Source organism: Pogona vitticeps, chromosome 3 (assembly GCF_051106095.1).
Source record: "Pogona vitticeps strain Pit_001003342236 chromosome 3, PviZW2.1, whole genome shotgun sequence".
NCBI lineage: Eukaryota > Metazoa > Chordata > Lepidosauria > Squamata > Agamidae > Pogona > Pogona vitticeps.
This window is the reverse complement of record NC_135785.1, coordinates 261,911,118-261,932,644: the sequence shown is the minus strand read 5'-3', so window position 1 is coordinate 261,932,644 and position 21,527 is coordinate 261,911,118. Positions and strand designations below refer to the sequence as shown.

The 21,527-nt window shown below is 45.9% G+C and overlaps 1 protein-coding gene across 1 annotated transcript in view; it reads left to right on the top strand.

The window, feature by feature from the left end:
- Positions 1 to 21,527, top strand: part of GDPD5 (glycerophosphodiester phosphodiesterase domain containing 5) — an 82,908-nt gene that overhangs the window by 14,068 nt on the left and 47,313 nt on the right. Inside the window, exon 2 of the mRNA XM_078390229.1 lies at positions 19,914 to 20,017. Coding sequence (XP_078246355.1) covers positions 19,914 to 20,017 — 104 coding nt within the window. The remainder of the gene's footprint in view (positions 1 to 19,913; positions 20,018 to 21,527) is intronic.

Sequence of the window (21,527 nt, the reverse complement as noted above, 5' to 3'; positions counted from 1 at the left end):
AAAATACTTACTAATACAATCTAAAACCCAGTGCACCCCCATACCCACGGGACCCTTTGGAGCAATACTTTTATTACGAACCTCCTTTCCAAAATTGTATTGATTGTTGCTTAGAGGCTTTCCCTTTTCCTTTCACTAATACCAATTCAATAAATCTACCCCAAATAGCATGCAAAAATAGTTAAACTTATTTCCCCTCTTTTTGTCTTAAGTTCAGTAGTCAATTTATCATTTAACGCAACGTCCCATACTTCATTATGCCAATCTTATAATTTAATATCATTTTTATCTTTCCAGAATCTAGCTATTAATGTTCTAGCACTTGTCATAAGATTAGAAATCAATTCCTTTGCGCAATAATCAAGTTCTGTCTTATCATCAGTTGAGGCTTCTAGTATCCGTGATGAACATTGATAGTTATTTATTCATTTACTTGAAATAGTTTTACTCCGCCTTTCTTCTTTAAAAAGGACCCAAGACAGCTCACATCATTAAACGGCGAGATAGCTCACACTGAGCCAGAGGCTCTGAGTTCGATTTCCCCTTCTGCCTCCTTGAGAGGAGCTGGACTCGATGATCCATTGGGCCCCGTTCCAGCTCTGGAGTTCTAAAGACACCAAAAATTATATTCAAAAGCAGCAAGACACAACCATCCATTTAAAAAAAAACCCACTCGGGCAGCCAGTCGCTGAGGCAAAGCTTGCCTGAAGAGAAAAGCCTTGGCCTGCTTGTGGAAAGGCACCAAAAACGAGGCCGGCCTGGCCTCCAGTGGGAGGGAGTTCCAGAGTCTATGAGATTTTTGGAGCATTGAATGATGGATGGTGACTATTTGCCTTTTCAAGTAAGCCAATTTCTCTCTCTCTCTGTGTGTGTGTGTGTGTGTGTGTGTGTGAGAGAGAGAGAGAGAGAGAGAGAGAGAAAGTGATGCTACAAGAGAGAGCTTGAAAATTGGCACAGCCGCCTCGTTTTCATGGCAGCCACCGATGGCAGGGGTTAAGATCTTAGCTAAGAGCTCCTTTGAAATGGGAGTGCTGCTGATGTTCCCGCCTTGGGACAAGCCCGCCTGCACACTTGCTCCTATGCCCCTGTTATGTCTACTCCAGTTGTGCATCTGTAAACAAAACGGCATCAAAGAACTGGGAGGTCTTGAGCGATTTCCCCATCAAAGAAAACTCAGCGGGTCGGGAAAAAAAGAGGACAGCGTGAAACCCTAATTAAACATCAGAAACTTCCAAACTTCAGTGAAGCCCGATAAGAATTCAAAGCAGAGATCCCCCTGCACACGGCCAGGAACTACGGCTTCTTTTGGGGGAACAGGCAGCGGTCCTGCCCTACCTCCTCGTTAGGTTTACAGAGGAGGGGCAGGATCTGTTCTCCATCCTCCCAGAGTGCAGGACAGCGTAACAGGTAGGCTCAAGTTAAAGGAAGCCAGGTTTAGGCTGAATATCAAGAAAAACAACTTCACTGTTAAAGGAGTACAACAACGGAACTCATGACCTCGAGAGGTGGTGAGCGCTCCAACGCTGGAGGCAACCAAGAGAAAACTGGAGCGCCATCTATCCGGTCTGCTTTGATGTAGATTCCTGCACTGAGTGGGAAATTTTAGGGACTTGATGGCCCTATAAAGGTAAAGGTTCCCCTTGACATTGAGTCCAGTCACGTCTTACTCTAGGGCGTGGTGCTCATCCCCGTCTCCAAGCCATAGAGCCAGCGTTTTGTCCATAGACAATCGTCCATGGTCACGTGGCCAGCGCGACTAGACACAGAACGCCGTGACCTTCCCACCGAGGTGGTACCTATTTATCAACTCGCATTTTTACATGCTTTCAAACAGCTAGGTTGGCAGGAGCTGGGACAAGTGATGGGAGCTCCCTCGGTCGCATGGATTCTATGGCTGGGCTTCTGATGTCCCCATAGGCCCTTCCCACTCCATGATTCTATGATTCTGTCAGCTCGTTTTGCCAACTCTGAATTCCATCACTGGGTCTCCAAGGGTTCAGATGATGGAATTCCCTAGTGTTCTGTGGCTGGTCTTCCATCCAAGTACTAACCAGGCCTGACCCTGCTTAGCTTCCAAAAAACCAGACAGGATGACCTGTGTCCAAGGTCCTGTGGAATGGTTCCTGCCAAGCAGTAGTCACCTGTTCTGCAGGTGAATGAATGGAGGATATCTGGCATGAGGCTTCTTCAGGTGAGACCGGACATAATTGAACTTGGAGGGGTGGAAATCTTGTGGATCCAGGAGTGCATGTGACCCTGCCAAGACCCCTGTAGGCCCCCCCTTCTGTAATCAATATCAAGTTTAAAATAATTAGCAATGTTTTCAGAAGTCACAATTGTTCGTATAATGCAACCCTTCCCCCTCCACCGCATTTAAAGGCTTATTTTTTTAAGTGATTCTTGTCATAAGGCAACGTACTGTAGTGAAAAGGTAGTGAAAAGCTATTGTTTTTACAAGAAAACCTGCTGTGCTACCCTGTTTCCCCGAAAATAAGACCTAACCTGAAAATAAGCCCTAGTGTGATTTTTCAGGATGCTCGTAATATAAGCCCTACCCCTAAAATAAGCCCTAGTGAAGTGAAACCCCGCCATCCACTATTGTGCAGCAACCAGAAGACGACATGACTGTATTTGAATAAATGTAGACTGTTGCAGATGAAAAAAAAAATCCCCTGAAAATAAGCCCTACTGCATTTTTTGGAGCAAATCTTAATATAAGACCCTGTCTTATTTTTGGGGAAACATGGTACAAGCGGCTGATTGATGGAGAGCAGTCGTTTCCTGCAGTTGAAGATTCTTCTCGGGACATTTGGCTATGGGGGGGGTCAGTCATGATGGGCACCTGCGCCTTAAAATGTCGCACTCCGCATCTGGGCATTTATATTGGATGCTGTGATGAAATGCTAAGGCTGCCTGCTCCCAAGTCAAGCAGTGTAAAAGGCAGTGTTGATACATCCTTGAGTCCTATTGATGTGGTTCATTAGAAAGTGCCCCCCCTTTTAATGTGAAATTCCGAACTATGTACGTGCCTCCAGAGACAGCATCAGCTGTGAGACCTTCCGATGCGAAATGGAGGTGTATTTATATATTCTTCGTGCATTGATCTTGAAAAAGTAATCTTTCTCTCTGTTGTGTTTTCAGTCCTCCGGCTCAGAACGCTGGAAGGAAGGAACCGCTTAATATTTCTGACATGGAGAGGTTTATAGTCTTCCTTTTAAAAAAAATGGTCCCAGAAGCCAAAAGCATCCATCTCTCAATTTCCCCACTGCCAATGAGCTGGTTTAAACGGGCAAGCATCATTTCTCTTCGAAAGCATTTCGTATTAATCACCCCTTTATTGTTACTGCAGAACAAAAACGGCAGATCTGTAGCACTATAGAGAGTTCAGCTATTTCCCTGAACACTCTCTCGATCACAGAACCAGCAGCTATAACTAGAAATGAGCCACTCTGGGTACAGTTAGGGTTTGAGGCTGTGGAGGCTGGTGACTTTAGTGTCATTGGGATAATGATCCCGTCCTGCGTTTAGTTAGAACATTAAAGGAGCTTTCCATGGTGCTGAACCTCCTGGAGTGGGGTTTCGGTTCAGTAGTGTGGGTTAGAGTTTGTCAAGTTTGGACTAAATCCCAGAATGGACATTCTTTCATTCTCTTTCGGTCTCAGGTTTCTAGTCCTCTTGGAGGCAGGGCTATGCCTGCAAATGTTTGTGCTGGGCCTTTTGAAACCTCAGACGTCTGAGTCAGAGGTTGAATAAGGTTTCTCAGAAGTTGAGGCATGGCAGGTTTCACTGTGGGTTGCCCTCCCTTTGACGGGCAGAATGAATTATGCCAATTGATTGTGGGGTTTAAAAGCAGGCTTGGATCATGCTTTTACTGGTCAAATAAAATAAAATGTAATAGGCGAGCTTTTGAATTGTTCAGGACTCCAAAGGCTGCCTTGTCAGTAATTATAAAATGAAATCATATTACTTGACTCTGATTTTTTTAAAACTTTACTTGGACCACTACGTTTTCTTTTCTTGTTTATTGTGCCAATGATGTAAAACCTGGGGTGCATTATTGACCGAATTATCCCTGCCTGGATCAGCCTTAGATGTTCTTGGACTACAACTCCCAGCGACCCTGGCCAGCACTGCTAGTGGGGAAGGCTTCTGGGTATTGTAGTCCAAAAACACCTGGTGACCCAAGGTTGGGAATGAAGTCACTTTGAGGTGCAGTCTACCATTGGAGGTGTATCAGCATACAAGCAACCCTGTTTAGTAGAATCAAGACTTCTTTCCCTTTAAAGGGAAAGGGAATCTGTTTCTCAAGATTAAATGATTTAGGAAAAGCATGGAGGAGGAAGAAGCTTCACAACCTTGAGAAATGGAAACCTTCCCACTGTTCACCTTTGGAGGGGAAAAGATGGGAGGTTTTGTATTTCTTTTGCAACCTGACACAGCCTATCAGCAATCCTTTGAGCCGGCTTTTAAAAAAAAGAAGGAAGGAAAATCCTTGTTCATGAAATCTGTATAGGTTTAGTTACCTGGAATTTTTAGCATGTATACATTACTGAAACAGCGACGTCTACGTTGGCTTGGGCACGTCGTGAGAATGGCTGATGGTCGGATTCCAAAGGATCTCCTGTATGGAGAATTAGTGCAGGGAAATCGCCCCAGAGGGAGACCACAGCTGCGATACAAGGAGATCTGCAAGCGGGATCTGAAGGCCTTAGGAATAGACCTCAACAGATGCGAAACCCTGACATCTGAGCGTTCAGCCTGGAGGCAGGCGGTGCATCAGGGCCTCTCCCAATTTGAAGAGACCCTTGTCCAGCAGGCCGAGGCAAAGAGGCCTGGGGACAGATTGTATTTGTCTTCAGCGTGGAAGGGATGGCCACTCTCGAATTGGCCTTCTCAGCCACACTAGACGCTGTTCCAAGTCCTCCATACAGAGCACGTTACAATCCTCTCTCGAGGCTGAAGGGTGCCTATGATGCATCGCCAGTATTAGAATTATGAAACAGCAGATTGCTGCCCTGTTGCTTTCTCGCTAGCCCTCCTGGGAGCATTGAAGAAGCTGGTTAATAATGCTGATCCCTTCCAGTCAAGGTCCTCAGCCCTGTTCTGGTTCTCTGGAAGATCTCATAACCTCTTGCGCTTTTGCTGTCATTAGGAGAGGTTATTTCTCTCACTTTCCCAGAAACTGGAGGAATAACAGTAACAAAAGACAAACACGGCTGGTCTAAATTAAGGTGTGCAGACGGCAGGAGCCCAGTGCAACCCAGCATCGATCCTGCTGCAGACAGATGTGTCTCCCACGAATGCTAATTGGAGTTAAAGGAACGTGTCAATGAGATACAGGAACTCTTCTCCCGCGACTTCCAAATTGGAGCTGAATGAACAACAACCTGGCTCTTAATGAGCAACCTAAGTATAAGTCTCACGGCTCACATGTCGGCTGTTTTAAACCCAGGGAAAGAGAGGTGGTGTTTTTTTTTTTTTTTTTTTTTTTTTTTTTTTTTGAAAAAGTTAATTTTTTTGGACCTTGTTGACATGCACATTTTGGAATTTTTTTTAATGTCAAAGGAGGTCAGCTTGGTTAGTCTGGTGGCATCTTCAGGAGTCACCAGTTTTGGTTGTTGCTTCTAAATTACGATGATTGTCTATATTGATGCTCAGTTCATGCCAGCTCAAGGCTGTGGCTTCTCTTATGGAGCCAGTCCATCTCAATTTCCATCTTCCTCTTTTCTCAACTGCCTCCTTCTTTTCCTAACAGAACGGCCTTTCCATTGAGTCATCTTTCCACGACATGTCCCAAGTGCGGTAGCCTTGGTTCTATCGCTTTCTTATCTCGTGCCATTCCAAGCTAGGTCTGATCTGGAACTCTCTTAGCTGTCTTTCTGGAGGCCCCTGGCTCTTCATCATCACTATAATTTGGTAATGAATACTTTGCTGTCCTCCACGGTACTTCCTAACAGGGAAGACCACAGCATGAATGAACTTGGCCTTACTCTCCAATAATAAATCCTCATTCCTAAGGATCTTTTCTAGTCCCTCTGTAGTTTCTTTTCCAAATTTCTTGTTTGGTGCCTCTGTTTGGGTGGATGGTGGCATTGAGGTGCAAAAAAAAATCTGTTAATGGTCATGATTTTTTTTTCATTGCCGCCATGAAAGCTAGGAAACCCTTCTGTAATCGTGATTTTTGTCTTTGCAATTTTCAACTGTAATCATTCTTCTGCTCTTTCTCCTCTCACGTCCCTGCTGTCTTGTGTACAGGATTGGTGTGTGTGTGTGTAATGCCCTCGTTTCTGCTCCTCAGATGGTTGTTGAGGCTTCAAACCGATGACTCTTGGCTGGACTGCACTAGTGGTAGTGCTAAATGGCTTGAGTCCAAGATATCTCAAGGACTGTGTATCCCTTAATGAGCCTGTCTGGGTTTTAAGATCATCGGGAAAGGTCTTTCTCTTGCTCCCACCACCTTCACAGCTGCATCTGGTGGGGACACGGGAGAGGGGCCTTCTCTGCGGCTGCTCCCAGACAGTGGAACTCCTTCCCACTGGAGGCCCGGCTGGCCCCATCTTGGCTGTCCTTCTGCAAGTTTCAGACAACCCCTTAGTGTCTGGCTGTCTGAGAGAGGTTTTTTTTTTTTTAAATGGAGCATCGTGCCTTGTTGCTTTGAACATGTTTGTAGCTTGAATTGGTTTATCGTTTTTAGTGTGCCATTTGTTTGATTCTTTAAAAATATTTGTGTAAGTACCGTTTTCCGCTTTTCAATACTGCCTTGAATGTTGTCAACCACCTTGGCTCCTTTTTGAGGAGAAAGGCAAGGTAAAAATATTTTTAATTAGTAAACAAAATAAATAGGAGATCGCTGGTCGAGACTTTTGTGGCATTTTGGTTTTACTGTGGTCACATGCACCGTGAGGAAATCGCTTCGTTAGGTTTTGCGGTTCCTTTTGGTGTAAGCTGTTGGTTCTTTGGCTACAGGTGTCCGTGTTGGAGAACTGTTCCTCAGCGTCCATAGGTAGATCAGTTTGCCCCACGGCAACAGCTGGTTCTTGTTTGGTGCCAATGTTGGGATTATTTCTGAGGTAGCAAATGGCATCATGCACATCATGCCCAGCTGAAATTATCCATGGAAAATAGTGGCCCTTGCTGATTATCTCAGCCCGGCAGTGATGGTGGAAGTACTTGGTGCCAGAAGTCTTAATTCATCTTTCTGACGGGATAAAGGGGGTTTTGTAGCCAGATGGTATAGATGTCAGATAAGTCAGTCAGTCACTCACTCACGTCCATCATCATCATGCCGGGCACCAGCTGACGCAAGGAGCATGTGAGAATTTAAGTTTCCATGACAGTGGTGGTGAATTTTTTTGTCTTCAGAAGCTGCAGAGGTAGGTGATCTGTGTGTTTAGGACAGCAGAACCTCCTTTCCCACACATCCAGGGCATCATAGAATCAGGAAGTCCTACTACCCCTCTCTGGTATGTTTATCAGGGCTCACCTGGTCCAGTTCTGAGCGAGCATGAGTGTTGAAGAAGGATATTGAAAAGTCTGAATAGATCAGGAAAATGGAGAACAAGGTGTTAAAAGATCTGGAAACGAGGCCCTGTGAAGAATAGTTGAGGAAGGAAGCTGGGTTCTGTTTGGTCTTGGATCTTCCTCTTTTCTGGCTGCCTTTAACGTCTCCTAGCCTTAGAAGTGTCGGACAGGGTCACCGAAGGGACCAACATGAATGTGACCCAACTCCGGGAGGCAGTGGAAGGCAAGAGGGCCTGGCGTGCTCTGGTCCATGGGGTCACGAAGAGTCGGACACGACTTAACGACTGAACGATAAAAGCGTTAGAAGAGGAGAAGGTTTGGAAGCCGTGTGATGTTGTGTGATGTTGTGGAGGATGGAGCAGAACTGTTTTCTGCTGTTCCAGAGGGAGGACCTGAATTGAAGGTGTTAATTTAAAACAAAGGAGATTCAGGGAAAACGAGGCAGTCCCGAAAGCAGCCAAATCAGGGAGCTGGACAGGGGACAGATTGTGTTTGTCTTCAGTGTGGAAGGGATGGTCACTCTCGAATTGGCTTTCTCAGCCACACGAGATGCTGTTCCAAGACCTCCATTGAGAGCACATGACCATCGTCTCTCGAGACTGAAGGATGCCTATTCAGGGGGGAAAAGAATCAATTTGAAATATGGTGCTGGAGGAGAGCTTTGTGGATCCCATTGACTGTCAGAAAGACAAACGAGTGGGTCTAAGCTCAGATCAAGACTGAAACAATCTCTGGAGGAAAAAGGGATGAAACCGAGGCTGAACTGCTTTCAGCACATCGTGAGAAGACTAGAAAAGACGGTAACGCTGCGGGAAGTTGACAGCAGCAAGAAAAAGGAAAGACCCAAATAGGAGATGGGTTGACTGCCTAAGGGGACGTGGTGGCGCTGTGGGCTAAACCGCAGAAGCCTGTGCTGCAGGGTCAGAAGACCAAGCAGTCGTAAGATCGAATCCACGCGACGGAGTGAGTGCCCGTTGCTTGTCCCAGCTCCCGCCAACCTAGCGGTTCGAAAGCATGCAAATGCGAGTAGATAAATAGGTACCATCTCGGTGGGAAGGTAAACAGCATTCCGTGTCTAAATCACACTGGCCATGTGACCATGGAAAGATTGTCTTCGGACAAAACGCTGGCTCTATGGCTTGAAGTGCGGGATGAGCGCCGCCCCCTGGAGTCGGACACGACTGGACAGAGACTGTCAAGGGGAACCTTTACCTTTACTTTACCTGACTGCCTAAAGGAAGACACAGCCTTGGATTTGCAAGAGCTGAGCAAGGTTATTAAAGACATGCTCTTTGAAAGGTTGCTCATTCATCAGATTGCCATCCGTTGGAGGCCACCTAATGGCACACACGCACCCCGCCACCACAAAGCAGAGTCTGGAAGGCCAACGGTTGGCGATACACTCAAGGATGTGGAGTTCTTGGATTGATAGAGACCTAGGCTAAGTGATGCTTGGGTCCCTCCCCACCCTCCAGTTCTGGGAATCTCAGAAATGTTAAGCAAGCGCATCGCTGCATTCCCATGCTGTGCATTAAATGGCTTCTCCTTGCGGAAATTGTTAGAGAGGAATCCTACCAGCTCCTTTGGGGGCCTGAAGCTCGACAAAGAAGCTTGAAAATGGTCCTTCCTTCCTTTCCCTTCTGTCTTCTCTTCTGGGTGGACCAGCAGCCCAGAATTTAGCCACCAGAGTAAATCAAGGAGTCAATCTCAATTTCTTCTCCTCCCCAGCCTTGCGATCCGTCCCCTCTCCGTCTTCAGAGGCTTGCACATCAGTGTTTCTACACAGTGACATTTCCGTGCAGCCAGAGCTAGTCATTGATATTAATTGCAGCCCTGGGTTGGGCTATACATAGATGCACCCGCTGGTTTCCCCACAGGCAACGCTACATTTCCAGTCACAAGAGAGAAGACTTCATTTGGGTCATGCAAGGGCCACGGGGCTTCTTGGATCTGCTGAGTATGTATGACTTTCTCTTTCCGGCTAGGCATGGTACCTGTGGACGCAGAATCTTAGCCTTTTCCAATGGTAGAACTGGACGGGATCCCCGAGGTCATCGAGTCCAATCTACTAAGAACACAAGGATCCGTACATCAGCCTTCTTGACAGATGGCCATCCAAACTCAACTTGAAAAATCCCTATGGAGTAGAGTCCACCACCCTCTGCAGTCGTGTGATCCTCTGCCAAACGAGTCTTATTTCAGCATGTTCCCCCTAACGCTAATTTGAAATCTCTTTCCTTTAAATCTTTTTTCTTCCGTTTCTACCCTCTGAACCTCAGAAAATAAGCTTGCTCAACTTCTCTGTGCCACCCTGTTGACTATCTGAAGATGGCTGATCTTTCAGTCTTCTCTTCTCCAGGTCAGGAACGAGATGTTTGGATTTCTTGGACTAGAAACCCTGTAATCACCAGTTCATAGAATCATAGAATCATCATAGGGTTGGAAGGGACCTTGAAGGTCTTCTAGTCCAACCCCCTGCCCAAGGCAGGAGACCTCAGACCATCTCTGACAGATGGCTATCCCATCTTTTCTTGAAAACCTCCAGCAATGGGGCACTCACCACCAAGCTGTTCTGAGTTGGAAAACTTTACAAACACCAGAATGTGGTTTACCTAGGAGAAAAGACCCGCTGGAAGTTGGTTCAGAAAGAAAGCTCCCAGTTAATAGTAGGGCAGGAGCAGGAAGCTTGGGGGAAGCTTGGCCTACCACAGCCTTCCAGTTGAGAGCTTTTTTTCCCAGGTGAGGCACATTTAAGCATTTCTAAGGTATGTGCAAGTCAGGTAGAACTCCCAGAATGGGAAATTATGGGATTTGCAGTCCCATAAATCCAGAACATCTCATTCCTATTAAGAGTACTCTCTTCCACAAGGTTGTTGTAGGTTTTTTGGATTGTTTGGCCGTGTTCCGAAGGTTTTTCTTCCTAACGTTTTGCCAGTCTCTGCGGCTGGCATCTGGCTCCCAGCACTGAAAAATACAGCCTGCAAAAGGTCAACAGACTCTACCCAGCCACAAGGACCGGTGATTGCTATACACAAAAGACTAGCTAACAACACCCATCAATCACAGTGACAGACCTACACCCCTCCTTATCACAACAATACACCCATAACAAAAAACAAACTGATCACCATAATCACCCAATCTCCTGAAAGGGACAAAAAGCTGATCCCACAGCTACAAATGCTCAACTATCCCACACACTACAAGAGAGCACAGACAGAGTTCTGACTCCTGTCCTCTGAAAATCCTAGCCACAGAGACTGGCGAAACGTTAGGAAGAAAAACCTCCGGAACATGGCCAAACAACCCAGAAAACCTACAACAGCCATCAGAACCTGGCTGTGAAAGCGTTTAAGAATACATTCAGCATAGGGCTTGGTTTTTCAGCCGTTACACATCTTGAACATACATATCCTTTACAAAAATGGGTGATTACCATTGATAATCCTACACATGATAGCTGTCTCTCCTAGCTTGTCGCTGCCATTTTGGATGTCATCTCTCCCCAGCTCCCATGGCAGTAATGACTGGCCAGAAAGACTTGTGAATGACTCTTGCTTCTCCCCACCTGCTCTCCAAGTTTTGCGGTGGGAAGAGTTTGCTTTCTTTCCTCTATTTTGGTGGCCCACCAAAGATAGTCCTGCGTCCCAAGGGTATTCAGAACTAGAACGGCTGTCTGCTTTGCAGTTGAAAGAGGATCTGCTGTAATGAGCGGAGCTGGAGAAGTTCCTTTTTTGGGACTACAGCTTGCCCTAAGGAAGCTTCTCTAAAATTCCCTTTGCTCAGCCTAGCAGGCTGAATGTGGGGGGGGGGGAGAGACATCTGAAGATCGTGAGGGGAACCTTCGTTGCCCACCTGCTGTTGCTGCTTGTGGCAATGAGTTCCAGAGTTTGATCTGGGCTGAAAAAAACTCTCTCATAATGCCTCCTAGCTTCATCGGGTGGTTTCGTAACATCCCCTAGTGTTATGCTGGAAGACATTTCTCTCTCTCTTCGCTCACCCAGATTCATTGGCATGTGTCCCGTTGGCCTTCCCTACTCGTTCTGCTTCAGTGGTGTGTCTGCCTTAAAACGACAAGTAGAATCGGGAAGACAACTCTTTAATAAGCCTGGCCGTTCCCTTAAAAATTTGACTGTCCTCCTTTGCCCTCCTCTATCTCCATCTTTTCTGCCCTTCAGAAAGCACTTCAGAAAATGCGCTTCCTCCTTTTTTTCTCCCTCCCCCAGCTTTGGCAAGCCTGATTGCGGAATTTCTTGCTTTTAATTCAAGAGTCTTGAGGACTTTGAGGGTGAGGAGAATGAGGAATGAATGAATGGGAATGAAAACAAGAAGCAGGCTTTTGAGCTTCACTGCATGCCGTGGCTGGAAGGCTTAGATAGAGGACAGGGGAAGTACTCAGAATTTAGGTTTCCCAGGCCAACTACACCAGAGCACAGAGTGCTGTCCTCTGAAGATGCCCATGGCCACAGAGGCTGGCGAAACGTCAGGAAGAACAACCTTCAGAACACGGCCAAAGAGCCCGAAAAACCCACAACAACCAAAAGGTTTTTATTCTTTGAGGTACTGAAAACCTCTTTCCAGGGTTTTAGTTGAAGTTTATGAGGACACGTGTCATTTCTTACAGGTTGCAAGCCAGGCTTCTGCCATGGGAGACACGACAAGCTTTACCATAGGTGGGTGAGGCAGAAATGAGGCGGATTTAGGGCAGGAAACAGCAGGAAACAAGGTGGAGTGGATCGAGAACTGCTGCATCGCTTAGTGGTTTAAGCCTCTGGTTGCCGAGCCAGAGGTTGGGCATTTGATTCCCGTTCTAATATTACCGTTATTATCAACAGTCATTAGCTGACCATTTGCAAGTGGATAGATCCACAAGGTATTGACATTTATTTTCCTAACATTTATTAGTAGAAATCACTCTACATTTCAGTGCTGTCTAAATTTTGATGCCATGGGGCAAAGCCCCAGACACTTCGCTCCACAGTTGTTGTTGTTGTTTAGTCGTTTAGTCGTGTCCGACTCTTCATGACCCCATGGACCAGAGCACGCCAGGCCCTCCTGTCTTTACTGCCTCCCGGAGTTGGGTCAGGTTCATGTTGGTTGCTTCGCAGACACTGTCCAACCATCTCATCCTCGGTCGTCCCCTTCTCCTCTTGCCCTCACACTTTCCCAACATCAGGGTCTTTTCCAGGGAGTCTTCTCTTCTCATGAGATGGCCAAAGTCTTGGAGCCTCAGCTTCAGGATCCGTCCTTCCAGTGAGCCCTCAGGGATGATTTCCTTCAGAACGGATAGGTTTGTTCTCCTTGCAGTCCAGGGGACTCTCAAGAGCCTCCTCTAGCATCAAGGTTGCTCCAGTTACAACCTTGGATTTCACAGGCAGGCCCACGTGGGACACATTTTGGTATTCTTAGATGTTCCCAGAGTGTGGGCAATGGTTTCATGGCTATCCCTGTCTTAACTGGGTTGCAACTGGCATACCAGCTGTAAGGTTGTTACTTGGGCATCCACTAGAGCAGTGGTTCCCGACCTGGGATAATCCAGGTGTTCTTGGACTTCAGTTCCTTCACTACCAGCTGTGCTGGCTAGGGCCTCTGGGAATTGCAGTCCAAGAGCATCTGGGTTGCCCCCGGTTGGGAACCCCTGCGTTAGAGAATAGATGCCACGTGGGCCTCCTAATTTAAGCCTGATCTCTTTTAGGAGTGCCGCACCATCCCCTATCCAGGGACTGTTGTCTCCCAGATGGGTTGATCCATCGGCCACGAGCAGCAGAGACTCTTAACTCAACAGAGAACAAAATGCAAAGCGCTAGGCAATGATTAGGCCAACCCACTAGATTTAATTGTCATTAAAAATGAACTACAATGGCGTTTCATGATGATGCAGGAAGAGAGCGGCACGAGATTTTGATCACCCATCTGGCATCTTCCACATCCGTCGAATTACGATTTCCCATCCATGTGGGCCAACAACCTTTTGAAGAACAGATTTTTAAAAAAATGTTATTTGATCTGTCAACCATCAGGGAGGTGGTTTGTTTTGAGCCGAGATGGGAATGGGCGTGTTTAAAAGATAATATCCACAACCCAGTTTTAATCGTGGCTGATACTTCTGTTGTTGTCATCGTTATATGCCGTCAAGTCACTTCCAATTTATGGCAACCTCCAAAACATCCTGTCCTCAACAGCCCTGCTCAGCTCTTGCAAACCCAAGCCTGTGGATTCCTTTAGGGAGCCTGCCCATCTCGTATTTGGCCTTCCTCTTTTCCTGCTACCTTCAACCTTTCCCAACATATTGTCTTTTCCAGTGAATCCTGCCTTCTCATAATGGGCCCAAAACAAGTTTAATCTTTTTTTTTTTTTTTGGCTCCAGAGATACTTCAGGCTTGATTTAATCTAGGACCCACATTTCCAACCATTTTTTTAAACATGGTAGCCTTGCCCATTGTCTTAAAAGGCAGGGCTGCGTCAAGCCTCCTTCACGAGGGAATATTTGTATGTGAAACTATCGCTGAAGACTGTCACAAGAACTGTCACTAAAACCACCCAGCTCTCTTTTTGGGCTTGATTTAATCTCTCCTCTCAGAATCTGACCCAACTCCGGGAGGCAGCGGAAAGACAGGAGGACCTGGCGTGCTCTGGTCCGTGGGGTCACGAAGAGTCGGACACGACTGAACGACTAAACAACATCAGCCGTTTCTTGGCAAATTGTCTGCCTGGCATAAAAAGTGACACCCGATTAATTACCCTCCTCACACCTTTGTTACACCAGAGGTGGGCAACCTACAGCCTCCAGGCCACCCTGTACCCTCAGTGGTACCCCCCCCCCCCAATTTAGTATATTATTGGGAATAACATCCACTCAGGAAGTCTTCTTGTGCCTTTGGGGGGGGATGTGTGGGGAAATATGAATATTGATGGATGGATGAGTCGCATTTCTGTGCCATTTTTCTCCCAGCTGTGGAAATCAAAATATAGTTTGACCCTGTCAATGTAGCTGCCCCCTCTCTCTCCTGGCCATTTTTAAAACGGCCAGGAGAGAGAGAGAGAGAGAGAGAGAGAGCCAGTTTAGAGGTTTTAAACATGTAAAAATAATTGTTTATAGAAGAAAGATATTGGATTGTGAGTGGGAAGGGCTGATCGATTGATTTTGAGAACTGAGTGAATACCAGCATCTAGATTAAGTTATGTGGCTGCGAAGCCAGAGGCTGGGAGTTCAATTCCCCACTGGACCTTTTTGGCAAGGGCTCGACTTGATTATCCCCTCAGCTGCCACTGATTGATTTCATCAACAATATAGTGGTGCCCCGCTTAACGATTACCCTGCTTGATGATGAATCCGCTTCACGACGATGTTTTTGCAATCGCAATTGCGATCCCCAAACGATGTTTTAATGGGCTTTTTTCACTTCCCGACGATCGGTTCCCTGCTTTGGGAACCGATTGTTCGCATTATGATGATCAAAACTGCCGATTGTCATGTTTTCAAAATGGCCGCTGGCTGCTCAAAATGGCTCCCCATTGTTTTTAGGAGGCATTTTTCGCTGCACAGGCACCTGAAAATGGCCGCCCTATGGAGGATCTTCGCTAGATGAGCAGGTATTTCGCCCATTGGAACGCATTGAACGGTTTTCAGTGCGTTTCAATTGGCTTTTTTATTTTGCTTGATGAGGATTTCGCTCTACGGCGATTTCGCTGGAACGGATTATCCTCGTCAGGCGAGCCACCACTGTACCTATTATGAATGATAGATGTCCAGGCCATATGTCATTTTAAAAGAACCAAATAGAAATTGTTTATTGATACATGTGTTGACAGAACAAGCCATGTTAAGTCTTAAACAAACATTCTTCTTTATCCACCGTCAACCACCATTCTCCCGCCCAAACTCAAAAATGACACCAAACCCTTCAACACTCCCTCAGACTCTCTCTCACCCTATCTAAACTCCTCCTCCTCCTGAGCCTCTTATACCTCGTGACTCCACCCCTCCAGCACTCCCATTGGTGTATGCAAACAGCATATGAATATTCATGACCTGGGCGAAGCCACGATTTTGCTTGAACAAAATACAGTGGTGCCTCGCTTAACGAGCGCACCGTTTAACGACGAATCCGCATAGCGATGCCTTTTTCCGATCGCTAATGCGATCACATTGCGATGTTTTAGGTGATAAAACATCGCATTGCGATGATTGGTAACAGCTGATTGGCAGTTCCAAAATGGCCGCGGGATCAACAAAATGGCCGCCCGCAGTGTTTTTGGGCCGATTCCTCGCTTACCGAGGCGGTGAAAATGGCGGTCCTATGGAGGATTCCAGCTTAGCGGTGAGTTTTTCCCCAATAGGAACACATTAAACTGAGTTTAATGCGTTCCTATGGGTCCCCCCCCGCATAGCGATGAATCCGGAAAGCGACGTTAATCCTGGAACGGATTAACGTCGCTATGTGGGGCACCACTGTATTTTTTAATCTTATGTCAGCCAGACAGCTCTGTTACACATCCTGTCTCAGTTATGAACAAAGTAGCTCATGTTCCTAAAGCGGTATAACAAGTGTAAGTTTGATAGGAAATAAATTGTAAATGTTTTGCTTCTCCTTCCCCAAAATGTACATTTTTGCTCAGTTCCCCCATTTCAACGTTTTCCCAAAATTTCTTATACCTTTCCATCTCTACTTGCAATGTCAGCTTGCCTCGGGTAGCTCAGCCTCTTAACACTGACTGGCGTGCATGCCCACCGTATTCTCTTAACTCCTTTTTTGCATATATAAGCATATACTGCCAGGGCTTTGATGGCGCTGCGGCCCCTTCTTCCTGCTAAATGCAATCATTCGGGGGTTTTATAATTTCCAGAAATGTTGACGCCACAGCGGGGAGGGAAAAAAAATCATATGTTTTCCACCCAGGAAGAAATGGACATTTAGTAGGATGTTGGAGGACATATGCAAAATGTCAGCTTCTTTACCAATCTAACGTCAGCTGGTTGCCTGGTGAATAACAGCAACAGAAATCGTTCAGCTTGTAGATCAAGTGTCAGTCATTGGAAACCCACCAGCAAAGATGACACTGGATCTTTCTCTTGCAAATCTGCCTGCAGCTCCTTCTTTCCTCTTGCACTGGAAAGCGGCTTTGAACGACGTGTCTGCAGTGTGCAGGAACTGGAATGAGCTGATGCTGTTCGCTGGGTTACATAAACCCTCTTTTTCTGGCCGAGTGTTTAAAATCATTTTGGGAACAATAAAAGCTGGCTAGCGGCAGAGGGACACCCGGTGTTAAAATGTTTTGTTCGATAAAGAAAAAGCTTCACCATCTAAATGTTTCCATTTAGTCGGGGAGGGAATCTTCGGAAAAGTGGAAACGCTTGCGATCTTGAATGCCCTCCCATACTTCTTTAGGGAGCACTGTATGCCCTTCGCCCTTGGGTGTTCCCAGACTTTCAGGGAGGCTGTAAGGAATGTTCCTAAACATTCTGTATTGTCTCAGCAAAAGGAGGCAGTGGTGAAGGACAACCCAAGTCATTCACATAAAAGCAGAGCCTTGAGAGCTAATAACTTCACAAGTCTCAAGTAGTGCAGAATGTATTAGCTTTCTTTCTTTCTTTCTTTCTTTCTTTCTTTCTTTCTTTCTTTCTTTCTTTCTTTCTGTCTGTCTGTCTGTCTGTCTGTCTGTCTGTCTGTCTGTCTGTCTGTCTGTCTGTCTGTCTGCCTTCCTTCCTTCCTTCCTTCCTTCCTTCCTTCCTTCCTTTTTCTCAGTGGAGTAAGTCATACTAGAGTAGGCCCATTGAATCAGTGAGGATTTTGTGAGTCGCTGCAGGAGTAAGCCCATTTGAATCAATGGAACTTATAGTGCAGTTGACTCACCAAATCTTCACTGATTCAGTGGGATTCCTCTACTGAAACTGACAGCAATATGCAACAGCATTTCAGTCTCTCTCTGTTTGCACAACGGATTTGGTAGCAGATTGATTGATTGAAATGTCAAGATGACGAGCCAATCAATAGCAGAATATTAAACTGCGTTTATAAAGGCTTGTGTAAAACACACACGTACATGCAGATGAAATGCCCGCATTTGTGAATCTTGAAAAGAATTTGAAATCTCCCCATCTCAGCTTTACAGTATTGTGTACGTGTGGGGTTGGACTGAACAAAGTAAGTTAAGAATTCCTGTTCGCTATTGTAAATAAGGTAAATAAAGTTTTGGCTGTGGGAATCATGAATTGACATTCCCCCTGGGAGTAAGCATGTATGAATTCTCATGGTTTATTCTTGAGCACCTCAAGGCTTCTGGGTGAAAAAAAAATGGAAAATTTGCCTTTGGGGGGCTAAACCTCCCAGAATTATCCACCCATGTTTCCAAATTCAGCTTGCGTTAGGATTGGAACAGAGTAAAGTATGATTTGCCTCTTAGACATTTCATAAATTCATAGAATCTTGGAATACTAGAGTTGGAAGGCCATCATGCCCAACCCCTCTGATCAAGGCAGGAATCCAAATCAAAGCAGATCTGATAGACGGTGGTCCAGTCTTGTCTTGAATGCCTCCAGTATTGGAGCGCTCAGCACCTCCCAAGGTAATGGGTTCAATTGTCATACCGCTTGAACAGTTAGGAAGTTTTTCCTGATATTCAGCCTAAACCTGGCTTCCGGTACCTTGAGCCCATGATGACATGTCCTGCATTCTCTCCTGCAGGAAAAGCTCCTGCTCCTTCTCTGTATGACTGCCTTTCAAGTCTTTGAAAAGTGCTAACATATCTCCTCTCAGTCTTCTGAGGGGAAGATTTACTGATTTACTGTTTTAATGCAGGCTTGGTGAGTAAGGAATATTAATGAAGTAAAGACTGGATGACGAACTGCTCCATCAATTTTTTTTCCTTCCACCCGTGGTGGTGACCGAAGCTACCGTAGAGTTGGCAAATATATTGGGTTGTAAAACTGTCACCGTTATATTGGACTAAGAGATATGGTTCCTTATTTGAAGTGACGTGGAATAAATTCTAGCGTTGAGCATTTGCAATATCCACCCCCTTGCGTATTTCAGTCACCTCATTAACTCTCCATGCTTTTTATGAACCCGTGGGCATCCACAATGCAGTGTGTGTTGGGAGGTAAAATTTTTTGTGGGGTGGATAAAGAGGCGCCGCAAGAAGAACCCCTTTTTGACGGGGTTTCCCAGCAGTTGGGCGCGTCGTTCTGTCACATCCGTTCAGCAAGGCTGTGAATGGTTCGGCAACTCCCAGGTGGATAAGGGATTGGGGAGAGACGCTGGACAAATATTTGCTTGCCGATGCAAAATGCTAATCGCTTCCTTTTGAAAAAACCCTGACTTGGCTTATTTCTCAAAATTGCCCTCTGCTGGTTTTAAATGCAGATCAAGGTTAGCTGGGAAAGTCGCCTCCCCAAAGCCCAAAGCAGATACATGGGATGCATAGAGTTATAATTACTCACACTACACACTTAGAGTCTCATGCAGGTATTCACCGGGGGGGGGGGGGGAGGTGAGAGGAAAAGTGACGTGGATAGAGAGATATGCATCCCGGTATCCTAGCCAACACAGTGGCTGCAATACTACTGTGAAATACTGCATGTGTAAGAGCAAGCGTGTTTGGGCATTTTGCCAGCCATGTGACTGAGGGCTCATGTGTCGAAGTGTGCAATAGTTTTGCCATGCAGGGAGTTGCACTCCCGAACATCTCTCTTAAGAGCCCGGTTGTGTAGCTCTCTTGGGGTGGGGGGGATCAGAATCCTGTGTTTGTCACAGCTGCCGTTTTAAGGGTTAATCCCAGAATGAAAACAGACTATCCTGTCCAAGGATATCGAAATTCATCTAGGTATCGTGGCATAAATCTTCCCGCCAATTCTGAAAATTTCATGGATGTCTGTTTAAACCACAAGGAATGGAAATGGAACAAAAGCTTTAGACCCAAGGAATTATTTTTGTTATAAAGATATGCCCATTAGTTCTTACAAGGTTTATAAGGTGTCATCGTTGCAACAATTCCGGGCAATGTCAGCTTGTCTTTCTCTACAAGCTTTATTTATCTACATTGCTTCTAAGTTCCATAACGCACAAAAAGGCTTCACAAAGCAACAAGACGAAAGGTGTTGAAAATATTTCTGCCACTCTCGAGAAAAAAAACTGTAGGCACAAAGGCTTAGAAATATAGGAAGGCTAAACGTAGGTTGTAGGGAAATCCTTAAATCAGAGTTTAATCCAAAATAAAAAGTGCAGTGAAATACAAAAAAGAGAGAATGTTTTAATTACATTCAAAAAATGCAAGAGCTGATAACCTTAAAAGGCACTTTTTGGAGATGTCACGAGAGCAAGGCTTTGCAGAAGCTCAAGCAGAAGCTCTGAATTTAATTCTTCCCTCTTTCTTTTTCCTTTTTTCCTTTACAGTGGGAGCGCCTGTGGTTCTTAATCCTCACATTCTCTTTCTTCTTGACCTTGATCTGGTTTTATTTCTGGTGGGAAGTTCACAATGACTACAACGAAATTAACTGGTGAGTAGACAGCGGCCTTGAGCCCTGTGGTCTCTCCCACACCCTTGTCCCTCCCTGAAACGTGCCTATTGCAGGCTGTTGAAAATTTGACTCGGAAGCTCAAGCGCCTCTAAGCTGATCATCAGCTCAGAAGATGACCGGAGGGGCTGCTAATATTCCAGCTGTCTAGGCTTGCAAACAATATTCATTCTGCCCAACGGAAGAAAAAGCGTGTATGGTGTCAGTTTATCCGACAGTGACATCCATCAAAGCTTCACTCTTCCCGCTGGCACCAAACTCTGTTTATTGGCTGTGTTGAAACAGGTTGGATGGTGAAGCAGAGCTGCCGCGTTGTGTATTGTGGAGCAAAAAACACCTGATGACGTTGTGCAGATTGACAATACTTCCATACTTTCCGTGTTTCCACACAGCTGATTTAGTGACCTGTAGCAGGAATAGTGGAGGAATTCTGTGTGACACAGAAAACCTTTCCTGTCCTCAACTGCTGGGGGTTCGTGCTCAGCCCTTCTCTGGTTTCTGTGGGTTGTGAGCACAGTTTGGAAGCAATAGGCCTCTGGACCAGGTATCTTGGGGGCTGGGAGAAGATGACAGTTTTAGTGTAACCTGTAGCCATCCAGATGTGGTGGAACTCCAGTTTCCATCAGCTTAGTCCCTTCCCCATCTGGTCAATGGTACAAGATGGTAAGAGTAGCAGTTTCTCGCCATCTGGGGTCCTAGTATAGTCCTTTTACAGAATCAGAATTTGGAAATGTTATTTTATTAAACTACAACTCCCCAAATGCCGCTATGATCAACATGACCGCTCTGCCTGGACAATTTTGGGAATGACAGCCCAAAAAGGGAAAAACATCTGAGTTAAGCTGTTAGAATTTTTGTAATTCCAGTTCCCAGGGTTTTTATGGGTATGTTTACAGGTAAAGGTCAAGGGTTCCCCTTGACATTTAGGCCGGTCGTGTCCGACTCTAAGGCGCAGTGCTCATCTCCGTCTCTAAGCCATAGAGCCGGCGTTTGTCCGAAGACCGTTTCCGTGGTCACGTGGCCAGCGCGACTAGACATGGAACGCCGTGACCTTCCCACCGAGGTGGTACCTGTTTATCAACTCGCATTTTTACATGCTTTCGAACGGCTAGGTTGGCAGGAGCTGGGACAAGTGACGGGAGCTCACTCCGCCACGTGGATTCGATCTTACGGCGGCTGGTCTTCTGACCTTGCAGCACAGAGGCTTCTGCGGTTTAACCCACAGCACCACCACGTCCTGTGTTTATAGAGAGAAATGCAAACATGTCCCAGACCTCGATTTATCAAATTGTGCAGAAAATAGTGTGAGGAGATGAATTGTCTTCACCGTGATCTCAGCTTGTGAACTTCTGAACTTGGGCAGCTAGAAGACAGACAACTGCTGTTCACGTTTCAGGTGGTTTGTTCACCTAGTTCCATATTTTTTCCTCTGCAAGAACAAGTTGACTCATTTTTTTCTGCCTGAGTCAGGGCAGTGACTGGCAGCCCATCA